This window comes from Anolis sagrei, chromosome 6, assembly GCF_037176765.1.
Source record: "Anolis sagrei isolate rAnoSag1 chromosome 6, rAnoSag1.mat, whole genome shotgun sequence".
NCBI classification, from domain to species: Eukaryota; Metazoa; Chordata; class Lepidosauria; order Squamata; family Dactyloidae; genus Anolis; species Anolis sagrei.
Genome location: NC_090026.1, coordinates 46,343,274 through 46,359,566, shown reverse-complemented (window position 1 = coordinate 46,359,566; position 16,293 = coordinate 46,343,274). Strand labels below are relative to the sequence as shown.

The window sequence follows — 16,293 nt, the reverse complement described above, 5'->3', positions numbered from 1 at the left end:
TACAGAATTTAACAGCATGAAAATGATAGTTGCAGAAGTAGCCACACTCCGATGTCCTGATTAGATGTTACAACTCTCCAGTTATTTTTTTAAATTATTACATGACTGAAGTATACCTAGAGTCTTTAGTTTTCCATCTTCTCTTGTTTGAACCTTAGGTATTTACTAGAAGTACCTAACAAAATGCTAAGGGTTCAATTGGTGATGTTGCTCCAGGCCCCCCACAGGCTATAGTTACAGTGTAGTGAAGGAGAAGGCTGTAGTTTATCATCATCATCATCATCACTTTATTTATATACCACCCGATCTCCCCATAGGGACTTGGGGCGGTTTCCAACAAATTGGCAAACATTCAATGCCATAAGATGCTGGGCGAAGAACTAAATAAACAAAACCAAACAAGTCCCACAAAAATCCACATTAAAATAATAAAGACATTACCAAAATTGAGGGATAACAACATATCCTCTTCTTTCCTCAATAACTTTTAAATTCTCACACTATTTCTGATATTATCAATATTTTATGTTATTTTAATGAAAATACAGGCGATCATGTAATAGTGTTGCTGAAGCTGCAGGGCAGAAAATCATAGGTAAAAAGAATTGTGATACTGTTGGCTGCATTTAGGATTTTATACTATTTAATTAATTTCTCCGATATTAGTTCCAGAATAAACCACACCTTAATCATCTTAATTTGGCCTTGACTTCACAGAGCCTTCTGACAGTTTATCATCCTTCTCTAATGTCAGCAATCTTACCACCGGCATCTCAAGTAACTCTTAGCAGTCTTTCCAACTAGAAACATTCAGTCAAATTTTGAAATGTCTTCCATGATGTTTTTATGAATTATGACTACTTTTAAAAACTTCTTGCAAACCGCCTTCTGATTTAAGATTCAGCACTTTTTCCTTGAAGGCAACCAAAATTTTGAGGTATCAAGGTATCGGCATTCTGAATATTTAAAGCTGACATACCCATAGACATTCTGCTTTATTGTTATGGATAAATGGTCATAATTATTATTTCCTTGAAGAAAGCTACAGGGTGCAGCAGCATAACTTCTTTTTTCAAAACTTAATAAAACTCGTTGTATGAATCAGATTTTTTTTATAATGTAGGCTCATACCTAAAGTTTTGTTTTACGTAGTTTTGAAGATCAAATTAGGTAGGCGATGTCCATACACTGAGTAAACCAATTTCTGGCGTTTGTCATGACTCTTGCCAGTATAGCAGGCGCTTTGTTGGCAATTTCTTCCTGGATGTTGGTCTTCAAATCTTGTATGGGTTTTTTTGAAATCCCGTGTTTATGTGAACCGTCCAAGGACCCTACAAGATTTCAAGCACTGGAAGGGGTTACAGCTGTCCATTATTTATATTGCTAAGGGCCCAATCAGGCTATCATCATAATTCCTTCTGAATAGTGAGCTAAGCTATGCTGACAATTGTGTTGTCAAAATGGAAAAAAAAACACCTGTATGTTATCTGTGCACTTGGGGAATACCCTGAAGTTTTCACACAAAACACTATATAAAGATGTGGAGAGTTTGCATATATGTGTGTTCACATGGAAGAAAGAGGAAGCAGGAGGAGCATGGAATAATTGATTGCAAGGCCATTAACTGAGTCCCAAACACAGTCACACCCTTCCTGGTGTTATTGCATCATTGCTGCCAGTCTGGAGATTACAGTTAGTTCCTCATGGCTTGAAGAAGTACAGAATAATGTCTGGGTTATGTGATGCTTGTTGCTGATAGCCAGAGACTGTGCTTTGCTCCAGCAATGTGCAAAGTCCAAATGTTTGCCAGTGCTTTTCCTGGCTTAGTGATAGTGCAAGAAGAGGTCACTTGCTGGAAGCATTCTCAAATTAGAATTAGTTCCCTCACAGATATGCAGGTTCATTCTTAAAAAAGAAAAGAATGTCCTAATTTGTAAAGCAGCCAAAGATAGAGCACCAGATAAATGTAAAAGGGACAGTGCATGCCATCTAAATATCAGAGCTGCGCACCAATATTTCTTAATTGTTTTCTTTGTTCTGTTCTCATCTCCATATGTATCAGGTGAAGCATAACCAGAATTTGGCAGATCGTCCATCAGCTTAATTTATTATTCATAAACTTGAAAGAGGGGAAAATAGCCGCCCTGTTTGGCCATTCACAGCTCTTAATATTGAAATATACCCCGGAGGGGAGGGGGATGGGACTAACCTGTGTAGTTCAGCCTTGATATCACATACTTGACAGATAGATCTTTCTCATATGTACATACACACTCGGCATCTATACTGGGTGAAATTCTTCCTGCCCAAATGAGGCATGGACAAGGCTATAATGTTCATGTTCCAGGTTGGATTGAATATTGTACAACAAAACATTTTAAAGCTCTGGGAATATACTGCAACATTTTGTTTCGGATCCCTTTTATAGTTTTGCTAATGACCACTTTGAAACATGTTTTTTCCCCTTTCCCTTGGGGAAGTGTGATTTTTAGATGGATGCTTTAACAAAATGTATAAAAACTGTAAATAGCTTGTTTGGAAAATATTGCTGAAAAATTTGGCTTAAATCTGCCAAGTAGTCAGTTGATTTTCAAGTGTTGTGCCTTGCTGATGTTGTCTTCTGTCAAGTAGCCACAGTGCTCTTTTGTGTCTGGATCCTAGACAAGCATTCAATAATTTGAGAACTGGGTGCCTCACCGACAGTTACTAGACAGCACACTATGGAAACTTTTTACTTCTTAATTTTTACAAAAAAAGAGTAGCTTTCCATATGCAGATAAGTAAGAATAAATTATTGGAATCTTATTTGTAATACTGTTTTCTGTTAAATTTGTCTTTCAGCACTCTGGTGAAATTGGGAGATGGCAGTGATGGAAATGGTTTGCCAAGACACTTCAGTCCCAGCTATTGGTCATCCAAAGGAACTTTCAATGGGCAAAGGGCCACAGAAAGTAGCGAAGGAAAAAACAAACAGTGTCTGCAAAGTAGAAGATCCAGACAAGCATGTGTTCCAGGGCCCATGGACAATCCTAAGTGATGTGATTGCTAAGGGAACTGCCAAGGAAGACAGTGAAAAGGGGAGCTTAACCTCAATCTCCATTATTGCCCAGGCAGAATGTAAGTGGGGAACAGGAAGCTATACTTTTCTGTGTTATATCCTTGAGAACAATATCAAAATCCAGAGTTAAAAGCTAAAGGGCTAAAGAGAGGACTGGACAAACACAACAAGTACCAAGCAGCAAGAGGACAATAATCTCAAATTAACCGTTAAGGGGAATATCCCACAGGCTTAGATATCTTTACACTAATGCCCAGATAATGGGAAATAAACAAGATGAACTGTAACATTGAGCACAACAAGACAGTTATGGTGTAATAGGCATAATTGAAACCTGGTGGGACGAGTCCTGTAATTGGAATGTAGCAATGGGGCTTCTTTCAGAGAAATAGACCAAATAGAGGGGGTGGAGTAGCATTATATGTCAAAAATATTTACACCTGTGAAGAGATGCAATACTTTAATCCTGGAAACCAGGTTGAGAGCATCTTGATAAGAATTAAGGGAATGAGGATTGAAAAAGATGTAGTTGCAGCGGTCTACTAAAGACTTCCAAATCGGACTAAGGTACTGGATGAAGCCTTCCTTGAATAGATAATTCTATGATTCTATGACCAAACATTTATTTTATTATTTATTTCCAGTATGTCTATCCCGTTCTTTCTTAACCCCCAAAGGGGTACTCAGGAGGGCTTACTTTTGTCAGTAATTCGATGCTACTACATATAACACAATTTATTGTTTTAACAATTAAAACAATAAGTAAAACATTCATCAAAACAGTAAAAACAGTATTAATAGCTGTAACATCATTCCAATCAATTCCATATGCAATTCCATGTCCAAAGTGCTATCTATGTCTGTTGTCCAAAAGCCTGGTCCCAGAACCACGACTTCCATTTCTTCCTAAATGACAGGAGGGACGGAGCCGATCTTACCTCAGTGGGAAGCAAGTTCCACAGGCGGGGGGCCATGGCCAAGAAGGCCCTGTCTCTTGTCCCCACCAGACATGTTTGTGATGCTGGCGGGAGTGAGAGCAGGGCCTCTCCGGATGATCTTAAACTGCAAGACGGGATATAGAGAGAGATGCATTTGGACAAGTACGCTGGGCCAGAACCTGCAAAAAGAAGATATATAGTAGTAATGGGGATTTCATCTACTCTAATATTTGTTGGAAAACAAACTTTTCCCAGCGTACAAAGTCCAGCAACCTCCTCATTGCCTTGCAGATGGTTTTATTGTTCAGCTATTCTGGTTATTTGAAACCAGTTGTGCAGCTGTTTAAATAGTGTCTTGAATTTTGACACCCCCCCCCCCCCAAGTCACTCATACACACTGATAGAATGCTTGTTGTTGGACTTTTAGGTTGTAGACCCTGCACTATTCCTTGTTATAGGCAAAACAAGTTTCCCTAAAAGAATGTGGTTATGGAGTATTTTGCCTCACTTAGGCTTTTGTTGACCTTGTTTGATTTCTCCCCAGGTGAGATCAGCCAGGAGTTCAGCCCCACTTATTCAGAGAGGCCATTTATTGCTGATACCAAGCGATACAAGTAAGTAAGACCTCTGTGCAATAAGGATTACAAATTTCAATTATAGGCAAAGATGATAAAACCACACTGGATGAGGAACATACATTTTCTACTTCGGGCTGACTTCCTGTACTTGGACAGTGTGCTACACACAGTCTTTCAAATTACTGTACTCGAAAGTACAGTGCACAAATATTTCCTTAAGGCAAGATGTTGATGGTGATTTAAAACAGTGTTGCTGAAAGATGGTCTGAAATTTTTTTAGACAATCTTCCCTAATATTTAGTGGTTACTATTCCACTAAATTAAGGGTCCTCATATAAGGGTTCCAAATAATATAGACTTTGAACTATTTTTGGAACTTAAATGCAAAATATATTGGAAAGAAATAGACTTAAAACACTAAACTAAAATTGGTTACACACATTCTTATTTACACAATGTCTTAAATGGTATATTATAGGCATTGTCCATTATTTTTATTCTGTAGTTTCTTATATCTTACTGTGCTTTATTCCTCTTGTTGTGTGACTTTGTCCACCTTGTGCAACTGTGAAGCAGAACAAACAACTCATCATCTGTATGCCTGTCCACATGCCCTGCCTCATGGACAGAGAAAAAACTGTTTAAAAAACTATGGACAATGTGGTTGATGTTGCCTGTTTTTGGTCAAAAATTATTTAGCCGCTTGTGTTCCCTCTATTTTATCAGTTTTATACTAATTTATTTGTGCAGTGCTTTTGACACAAAATAAATAAACCTCTTGATGTGTAATGCATTGATGTCCCCTTTCCTTTGTATACTTTTAAAAAAGTTGAATCTCCTTGCAATGCATACTCTTTTCTCTGACAGCCGATCTTCCAGCCTTGATCAGATCCCCAACAATGTGGCCCATGCAACCGAGGGGAAAATGGCACCTGCTCATTGGAAGGGCATACACCGAAGTAAGTCCCGGAAGAAACGACGGAAGAAGAAAACTCACGTCAAGTCATCTGAGGGAGCAACCTCCTTAATTCAGAAACCAAGGACTCCAGAGCAGGAGAGCTGTCTCCCAGTTCAGGTGAGGTATCTTCTTTGTCACATCAAATCATATCCAGGTAGAGCACTAAATAATTCCACATTGAAATGAATTTTCAGCTCTGTATAGGGCTGATTCTTTAATGTTTTGAGATAACTTTGCTAGATCGGTTCATTGGGGCTTGTATTTTAAGGGCAGCTGTTCTCATGTGGTTTGTTACACAGCTATCTCTTTTCTTTTCAGGAGGATGACTCCTGCTTGAACACTCCCTTCAAGAACACCTCATGGCATTCAGAACCACTTAAAGATTTAGGCTGTGATGCCCATTACTTCGAAAAACCCACCCATGCTCACAATGTGAACTTGCTGAAGAGCCAGACTAAGCTAGAGTTGCACAAGCTGATTAGTCCTGCCCAGTGCTTGAGCCATGTTTGGAAATCCCACACTCTGGACAACTTTGTCCCTCAGTCAAAAACACTCCACCCTTTTCCTTGTGACCCGTTCCCTCCTTATTTGCATGGCTACGATGCCTTGATTCCTGCTCTGAAAATTGGTCCACTGGGGACATATCTCTTCGATGACCTCTCCTGTGTCAATGGCAAGAAAGGCCTCTCAGACCTGACCTTGGAACATAGCCTCTCCAAATGCAGCCTTCAGTCTGTAAAAACACCACCAGACAAACTTTCTATAGATGAATTTTTGGTGGATGCTTTGAAGGGAAGTGTTGTTCTTGGGGAACCAAGAAACTTAGCTTGTTTGGTGAAGACATGGAAGGAAGATGGATTGAGTTCAAAAACAAAGCTTCAAGGGATTAATGAAAATGAAGGTGTACTACTTATTGAAGTGAGTATTTGGGTGCAAAAATGTTGGGGCTTTTGGGATATATTATATTGCATTCTGTAAAGAACCACGTCTGGGGCTGTATTTGATCTAGAGTTCTGAAAATTTAATTTTTTCAGAAACCTTTCAAAAGCATTGTTACTGGCCTTGAAGGTGAGAATTCAAATTATGCATGTGATCTTCCTTGTCGAGTATGAAATTGAGACAATAGAGGTAATGGAGCTGAGTCAAAAAGGGACATAGATGCACATTGCCTATAAAGTGGGACGGCAAAGAAACATGCCATTTGAGTGACACCTACATGACATGGCTCCTGAAAAGTATAACATAGGTTCGTCAATACCTGTTTTTTTTAAAAAACTATATAATGCAGGTTTTCCATGTAAGAGAGGCTTGTTTTACAGACAGTTAAAACTGGCAGAATATGCCATTGTAAAAGTTTGAACAAGATCTGTTTTATATTGTCAGAAGTAATTTAGTAAAACAGTAATTTGCAAAAGAGAAAAAATCTGGGACCAGAATATATCTGTGAACAAATTACTTGCTTCCTGAAATAAGGAGACTCATGCAAGATCTACCAAAATTGCATGAGCCATAATTTTAAAATGTCCTGTGGAGGACCTGTTACCCAAAATTGCCAACTCCCACATGCCAGCATAGGGCAACAATAAAAAAGGTGGATATGTTGGGTATCTTATCTAACATGGGTAGGCCTGAGTAAGAGTTTGCAACATAATTTATACATGGAAAAGTTGAAGCATCCTGGGCTCTTTTTAGTTTGAAAAAAAAGAGATAGCCAATCAGCAGATGTGATAGGTTTTAATGTCATCATGGATAAAGTACAAATCTGTTTTTTGATATACCATAAGTCACAACATAAGAAATTCAACCTGTGTCGTGGGTAGATCCTTGATTTAAGATGTGTAGATGAAAACACTTAACACAATACATAATTTATGTAACTGTTTTCATGTCAGAAGTTACTTCAGAAACTGCAAGTTGCTTCTGGTGTGGGAGAATTGGCTGTCTGCAATGATTTGTCCAGGGGATGTCCGCCTGTTTTACCATCCTGTGGGGGGCTTCTCTCATGTCTCCGCATGGGAACCTGGAGCTGACAGATAGGTGCTCACTCTGTCTAGTGGATTCGAACCGCCGACCATCAGGTCAACAGTTTGGTGGGCACAAGGGTTTAACCCATTGCACCACCACAGCTTGACAGTGTGGCAATGTAACTGATTGTCACCTGATGTGGTGGATGGTTTATCCATGTAGTTTAGAAAAATATTAGATAAATAAATTGTTTTAGACATGTGTTTCTAGAATATAAAAAAATATAGGACTCAAGTTTATCCAGAAACACAAATTTGCTCTGTTGAGGGGAGCCTGTTGGCTTCAGGTTCATGCCTTGTTGTTTGTGCTGGTTTTTGGTGAATTTAAAGTGGACCTTTCATGACGTTTTCTTGGCTGTTGGACTTCTAAAATCATTTTTAGAAACAGATGTGGCGCTAAATGGAGTTTTTGTTTGATGTTCTATCTTTCTCCATCATTATAATCCTCATTGTTATTTTATTTTACTTGGAAATGTGGGTTTGTGGAAAGAATTGCTCAGAAAAGTTTAGAAGTATTTCCATGTAGGAGAGGCCTGTTTTACAGACAGTTAAAACTGGCAGAATATGCCATTGTAACAGTTTGAACAAAATCTATTTTGTCAGAATTAAAATGTTGCTGGATATATGTGTGTGTGTCCCAGTTGAAAGAAGCAATGTCTATTTCCTTTCTAAGAAGCATTGCATTGTTTATTGATATTACACTATTTTATCACACTATTTGCTCTGATTATGTTGAACTAGACTGCAAATGTCTTCTGTTATCTCCAATCAGTGACTGGAAAGAAAGAAGTATTTAAGGTTAGAAAATGCAAAAGGGAGCTTGTTGAAGCAGGAAAAACTGTTAAGTGGAACATAAATTGTGGTTTGAAAAGAGGAGATATGTTGTGCTAGAATTTGCTGTTGAGTACACATGCATACATTTGAGCTATTATTTGCATAAGGGGCCCAGGTTGATAAGAACTACACTTGTCTCTTCCTATTTTGCTTTGGTCCTAGCAATGTTTTCTTTTGGTTTTGTTCCAGACTTTTCGTTTTCACACCCTTTCCACTAGAATGTGACTCCCAGGACTCATTTGGTCTTGCAGTATTCTGCAGTATCCCAGTATACTGTTGTAGCATTTACTTGAGTTATTGCTTAATTTCAATGGTAGGAGAGGCGTATAAATGATTGTGCCTAGAAGCAGAAGTTTGAACCAGATTGCTTGTGGCGTTTGCCAGTGCAGTTCTATTAATTTTAAATTTCCATCATAATGGGACCTCCTCTTCCATTATTTTGTATTATTGGATAAGAAGTTGCATTTATGTACGAATGGGAGCAGGAAGTGGATCCACTGTCTTTTGAACAAGACATTGAGTGAAAATATGCTGCAAGAAACAATTTCTTTCTTACACACTATGGGCAAACGTAGGGCCTATCAACAGATGTCTTCAAAAATTGTGGGGCCAATGCCCCAAATGGCACTTTTTAGGCACTGCATTTTGGGGATGTGTGCTCATGAAAAGTTCTTAGACCTTGTGGCAATTTATTTATTTGAAAATTTGAAGTCCACAATTTATCAATATTTCTCTGACAGTGCAGCCAATAAAGTAATTCGCGGTAAAAACATTAAGGAGCAATAATTCACTAAGCACTGTTAACTTTCATACTATAAAGCCAGCACTGTTATCCTAGGAAATAAATCAGTAGGTTGGAAAGACCAAAGGCTTTGATAGACATCCAGGTTTTAACTTGGAGCGGAACTAAGAATGTATCTGCCAGCCAGACAGGCGCTCCAGATGTTTGTGACTTCAGCTCCCAGAATTCCTGACCATTGGACAAGCCGGCCAGGGCTTCTAGGAGTTGGAGTCCCAATTTCCTGGAGGGTGACAGGTTGTGGAGGTCTGGTTTACTCTTACATCTGCATAGGATGTACACCTTGGAGATGGAACTGGGATTTGCTACTTCCTGTCTGAGGTCGAATTTGGAGTTCACGATCTCTTGATGAACTTATGATGGAATTACGATATTTCTTCAAATGTAAGGCACCATCTATTGTAAGCTGCATCCTAATTTCAGTACCACCACCAAAAATATATAAGATACACGCCATTTTAAAGGATATTTATATAGGGAAAAATGTTTCCTATAACTGAAGAAATACAGTAAAACTGCATATTTAAGGTTCCTAGAGTTTTTTTGTTCCCAGGATAAGCTACATGGTTGCATGAGGAAAAATTTGTGAATGTCCCAACGCTATTTTGATGGAAAGCATTGTGTTCAACACAGGTTAGGGCTTAAAAATTGAGATTTAGTGTCACTAATTTTCAATGGGAAAAAGAGGAGGGTTCCCATAGCAATTGTGGATATTTTGGGCAAGTACCGACTGTGAGAAGCGCTCCCTTCAATCTCAAGGTCCTAACCTTCTTAGGGCTTTAAAATTGCTATATATTGAGCTTAGACTGGGCGTGTCTTGGCAGCCAGTACAATTATTTTTAAAAATGGTATACATTTTATATTTATTAATTAAAATAATTATTTCAGGACCGCTTACAATCAAATCAATTTAAAACAATAGTGAAAATACTTTTAGAACATTAAACTATTAAATTGCCAGTTTTAAGCAGAGGATCTTAAATTAGTTAAAACGATGAGAAATAATAAAACCAAAAGACCTGTTGGGACTGTAAGAGTTGATGTTGGCGAAAGTCTTTAGTGGAACGGAATTGCACAAGTGGGGTGCCACTACAAATAAGGCCATGTTTGATTCTTGGCTGTAACATAGCAGCCACTGACTGCAAGTAGCTCCAACTTCGGTGTCAGTCACTTAGAGCACATTACAAGAATCTAAACAGGAAATGACCATAGCTGGTGGGCCATTTGTAGTTAGGCAAAGGCAGCTTGAGCCACAGAGAATTCTTAAATGTTTAGTGGCAACTGTGAATCTACCAAAAATCTACCTAGGACTTGTGCCTATGTCAGGTCCCAAACCTCAGACCGACTGATCCATGTAATCTCTCTTGCTCAGTTTCAGTTTGTTGTTCCCATCCAGCCTTTTACAGTATACAAATAATGGTTTATAGGATAAAATAACTTCACCTCTCAAATGCCTTCACTCCTTCGTCCCTTAACTGATATTATATTGGCTTCAACTCCCACAATTCCTAACATCTTACCGGCTGTTAGGAATTGTTGGAGTTGAAGTCCATAACACCTCGAGGGCCGAAGTTTGCCCGTGCCTGGTGTTCAGTCCCGCGCTTTAGTTCAACATCGCTCTTTAATCTATTTTTGTTGTATCCTTGGTTCTGTTACCAATCCTTAGAAACTCAAAGCAGTGGATTATGAATACCGTGAAGATGTTCACTGGACGAAATTCCAAAGCCTGCTCGGCACAGGATCCTTTGGGGAAGTGTACAAAATGGAGGACAAGCAGACAGGCTTCCAGTGTGCAGCCAAAAAGGTAATGCGGTTGTTTTTGAGCCCAAGTGTATGTCAGGCAAGGGAAAGTGAAATCGAATGCTGTATGGGAAATGAAAATACCTTCCCTTTTCCCTGAAGCTGAGGAAGGGGAGGGGGTTGGAGTGGAGCAGTTGCTGCTGTGCTTCTTCGCAGTCACTTGTTTGTAGCTGCTCTCAAGGTCAAGGCAGGAGGTGTTGCCATGGTTTTCCCAAACACTGGCATTGCCTTCCCGTGTGGGCGGTGGGTGAGGCAAGTGCTGCTGGAAAGATTGCTCTTGAGTGAAGTCCAAAAGGCAACCCTCTGGGACAGGCTTGCATTGTGTTCTCTCCCTATGAGCAAGTGGTGGCAGAGTTAACTCATAAAGTTATGCAAATACTAACGTAGGGTTCCCTACTCTGAAAACTGCATTTGATAACACAGCTCAAGAGAAAAGTTACATGAACACTTACAGTCTTAGCTGATCTATCTGTAGCCATGCTTTGCCCCAACATAGCTGGTTCTTGGATGGCTTCCTATCCAGACTTAGGGATGTTTAGCTTCAGTAGTCAGACTGCACCTTCAGATTGTGTTTATCTACCATATATGCTCATGTATAAGTCAAGGGCAGGTTTTGGGGCCAACATTGCAGGTTTTGATATTACCCTTAGGTAATTATAGGGTCATTCTGCAGAGAAAGTATCAATAGGGCAAGCAAGTCAAGGCCCCCCACTGCAATTTCCCAAACAGGCATTCAGAAAGGCCAGAAGCCACACCATAGCAAAGAAAGTAGAAGAGGTTGATGCTTCTTTTAGTTCAGGCCTGGACAAACTTCATCCCTCTAGGTGTTTTGGATTTCAACTGCCACAATTACTAACAAACTGTTAGTAATTGTGGGAGTTGAAGTCCAAAACACCTGGAGGGAAGAAATGTATCCATGCCTCTTTTAGGTACTCCTGGGACAGATAAGTTCTTGTCTTTCGTCACTATATTCAAAGAAGGGAATAGGTCCCTTTTTGATAAGGGCTCAGATACAGTAATCATATTGACTTATGATAAACTATCCCAGGTTTTTGGCAATGATGTTTTGACTACAATTTCTAGACTTGAACATGAGGATGTAGGGTTTGTTGGAACCGAACCTAAGTAAATTGCAAGGAGATAGACTGAGAAGTTGGAGATCTCTTGTGACAGAATGGTGTGGCTGTATTTCAAGGCACTGGGTGCTGAGTGCAGTTAGGTTATCTGATGTATTGTGAGGTTCTGGTTGTGGACTGAGTTTTCTTGCCCCCCTTAACAGATCTGTTCCTCAGTTATTTTAGCTCCACTTCTTCCTGTCTCAAATTCTGATCCAGACTTTTGAACTGTTATGCAGCAGCAAGCATGCAAGTGACTCATACTTTCCTTCAGCAGATTATGTCTGCTCTCTCTTTAACTTTCCTTTTCTCTTAGCCAAAGCTGTGGTCATTTTTACATATAACACACAGACTGTGCTTTAAATGTCTGTGTAAAAATGGTAATCTTAACACTGCTTTGAAAAGTTAGTTTGCATTACTGGACTTCTTTCAGATTCCTATTTGCTTGCCATCTTTTTGCTCAGACAACTCATTATGCATTGGAGACCTACAAACAAGATTCAAATTCAGCTCCTCACCCTTCGTCTTGCATCTTCCAATGCTTCTTTGGATCTCCACTTCCTGCCAGAAACCCACAGCTCTTCCTTTTCTGTCTGATGGTTCTCATTCTTTTTTTTTAACTGTAACTATAGTCTACCACCTAGTTCTTCAACTCTTTGCTTTTCTGTTTTTGTTTTTAACTTTGTTTGGCTTCGTTCATCTATGCTGTCCCAGACAGTCTCTTGGCTATCTCAGTTCTCTTTTTTCACCCTATGAATATTTTGTTCCACCTCACAGTGGTCATTTTTCCTCCTTAGCTTCTTGTCTTAACTCCCATTTTTTTCTCAGCTTCTGTTTTTCTTCCATACGTGGCTTGTATTTTGTGTGTGTTTTAGTTGCCTCTGGACCCCTATCTCTTATTATCCTGGCACCTCAATTTCCCTCTCAGTTTATGAATCCTCCACTGCCCTGCCTGTCCACACAACTTCTTCTGTTCTGTCATCCTACCTGAGGATTTCTTTTAATTCAAACTAACCCTTTACTCCATTTAATGAAGCAGAATGTTGGACAAAAACACTGTTGTCCAAATGGTGGTCCCTGGACCGGTGCCACTTCTTGAGCTATTTGCTTCCAATCCCTGGTAGGTGTCTAGGAAAAAAACAGTTGTAGTCAATGGGCAGTGCTGTTTCCTGGCACACTGGGAAAAATAATTGTTCATCACTCACATCAGCTAGCCAGAGAAGCACAGACCTATGAGATACTGCTTTACAAATTTATCTATACTGTGTGGAAGCCATTGTTTTGTCTTCTACACCGCTTTGAATCTTTATATTGATTGAGCCGTACTGCATTATCATCCTATTTCAAGATGAGAATTGAACACTTCCGTGCAGAGGAGTTGACAACATGTACTGGAATGATGCATGACAATATCTTGCCATTATATGGAGCAGTCAAAGAAGGCCTTTGGATTACTATATTCATGAAGCTAATGGAAGGTATGTGATCAATGATAGAAGAAAGTGATATGCTTAATAATAATCTACTCACCATAGATAGTGTGATTGATAGGCTACTGCACTGACAAAGTAGCAAACCCTGCTCTGGAAATAAATTTGTGACCAGAAGAACATTCAGGCCAAGTTCGCCCTGTATTTTATATCAGTAAAACAAACCACCACGGAAATCCAGCTTTGTCCTTGTGTCAGTTTATTTACTATTCCATTTTATCTTCTAAAACCCATGGATGACATCCAGTATTGATTATTTTACTCCAAATTGAATATCAATGCTTGCAGTTTGTGAAGAGAGCAAAAACTAAATTGTATTAATTTTCCACTTTAAAGCAGTCCTATTTGTGGGCTTCCCAGAATCAGCATCTTGTTGCCATTGTATGGAACAGAATATTGAGCTAAATAGACTTTTGGTCTGATCGCTTAGTAAAGATAAAAGTTTCCCCTGACATTAAGTCTAGCCGTGTCCGACTCGGGGGTGGTGCTCATCTCTATTTTTAAGTCGAAGAGCCGGTGTTATGTGTAGATACCTCCAAGGTCATGTGGCCAGCATGACTGCATGGAGTTCCCTTACCTTCCCACAATGGCAGTGCTTATTAATCTACTCACATTTCCATGTTTTCAAATTGCTAAGTTGGCAGAAGTTGGGGCTAACAGCGGAAGCTTACCCTGCTTTCCAGATTTGGATCACCAACCTTTCAGTCAGCATGTACAGCAGCACAGTGGTTTAATCCACTGTGCCACATAGGACTGTTTTTCTGACAGTGAGATGATACACTTGTTGCATTTTGTCCAGGAGTGCTGGGACGGTATTGTAAGAAATATAGAGAGAAAATAATGTGAGTTCAGTGCACATAGGCTGGCAAAGACCATAAGTATCCATTACCAATATTTGTCAGGTTGTGCATATTGACTTATAATCAGTTTAATGAATTATAGTAACTGTGGGAATTCTCCCTCACAGGTGGGTCACTTGGTCAGCTACTGAAACAGTGTGGCTACTTGCCAGAAGACAGAGCACTTGATTATCTGGGCCAAGCATTAAAGGGCTTGGAATACCTTCATACTCACAATGTTCTCCATGGAGATGTAAAAGGTATGTGCTTTGTTAATGAATCAGTCTCTGGGTGGCAGGGTGTTTTTCTCAGAGTGGGATTGTTTACTGCAGCTCCAGATGGACAACTTCTAGGGGACTCTGTTTTGCTAGCAATTTGGCACATTTCTCACCTATGTGGACAACTTGTGTGTATCTTTATCTCCAGACTGTAGGTGATGAATCTCATGACTGAATATTCTGATAATTTTTAAAAATATATATTTTTAAAGAAGGTGTTTGTTCTGATAGTTTAGTATATGGGGTACTCCATTGTGTTAACCTTTACTTAAGAATTTTAAATGGTGTATGTCTTCAGAAGTAGACTAGCCACCTGAGAGAAGAACTAGGTCTTGTCATTGTGACACACTTGAATCCTGATTGTAATAACTGCAACCTTTTCTTTGTCAGCTGACAACATTGTTTTGTCTGGCGATGGAAACCATGCTGTCCTCTGCGATTTTGGTCATGCAGCCCACCTTCACCCAGATGCAATGGGGAATTACTTAATGACAGGTATGCTACAGCAGATTTTAAAAGGGCCAAAACATTATGATTTAAATCCCAAAAGCTAGCTTTAAATAATAACATACAAGGTATGGTTGTCTGCCTGCCCTATTCTTGTATTTAAATCCAACACCATCCCAGTCCCAACCATATCATGCCACACATTTTTCCCCACTGCGTTATATTTTGATATAATTAGGTTTCCCTGAAATTCATATTTTTTTTAAAAAAATGCCTCAAAAGCTGCAATTCACAACTTTTATGAAGTATGTAGATTTGACAATTCTGCCTAATACATTTTCATATTATTTACATGCATTTGCTTTGATTTTAATTTGTATTGTGTCATGTTCTCCCTATATTGGGAGGAAGGCGAGATAAAAACAAAGTAAATAAACAAAAAGTGATTAGATGGGAAAAGCATTGAAAACGTATCTCTCTCGTATTGGGGATTTCATTCAGCCAATCCCTGGCTCCTGAAATTTTAGGAGGCATTGCAGACTTCTAGGTATATCCTAAGAAGATTTGAAAAATGTTTTTTAAATAGAAACAAATATTATAATGCTTAACATTTATGTAGAACTTCTTGAATGCTCTAAGTGCTTCATATATGTTACTTTCTTGAAAACCTAACAAAAATAAAGTGGGTCACACTGTTAACGTATTTTTTGTTGATGATAATAGCAATGTGGCTTATTTAAGATCCCTGAATTAGGTTGTGGTAGAGGTATGATTTGAACTAGGGCCTTCCTGATTCATAACTCGCTCCTCCAGACAATTGGCTAAACCAACTGCGATTATGAGAAGCTGAATTCTGCCTCCATATTCTATACTGATCTTGGTCTTTTGTGGAATCACAGTATATACCCAATCATATGCATAGTACTATCTATTTAGTGGCTGAGATCCACCAACTATGTCTCTATAGTTATTTCTCCTTCCTCAACCCAGATTGTAAGCAAAACAAACCCCCCTAACATGGCAATTTCCATGTTGTTGGAGAGCAGGAAGGGATCTGTGAGGATGCATCCAGCTATTTTTCTATAACTGGATGTACTCAACAGGCATCTGCAAAGACATTAGTCAGTTCTTGTGG

The 16,293-nt window shown here is 39.2% G+C and overlaps 1 protein-coding gene across 1 annotated transcript in view; it reads left to right on the top strand.

The window, feature by feature from the left end:
• MAP3K14 (mitogen-activated protein kinase kinase kinase 14) overlaps positions 1-16,293 on the top strand; it is a 45,296-nt gene that overhangs the window by 12,774 nt on the left and 16,229 nt on the right. The window contains exons 2-9 of the mRNA XM_060781181.2: positions 2,842-3,117; positions 4,541-4,610; positions 5,442-5,649; positions 5,851-6,450; positions 10,856-10,993; positions 13,453-13,582; positions 14,562-14,693; positions 15,102-15,206. Coding sequence (XP_060637164.2) covers positions 2,862-3,117; positions 4,541-4,610; positions 5,442-5,649; positions 5,851-6,450; positions 10,856-10,993; positions 13,453-13,582; positions 14,562-14,693; positions 15,102-15,206 — 1,639 coding nt within the window. The 5' untranslated portion in view covers positions 2,842-2,861. The remainder of the gene's footprint in view (positions 1-2,841; positions 3,118-4,540; positions 4,611-5,441; positions 5,650-5,850; positions 6,451-10,855; positions 10,994-13,452; positions 13,583-14,561; positions 14,694-15,101; positions 15,207-16,293) is intronic.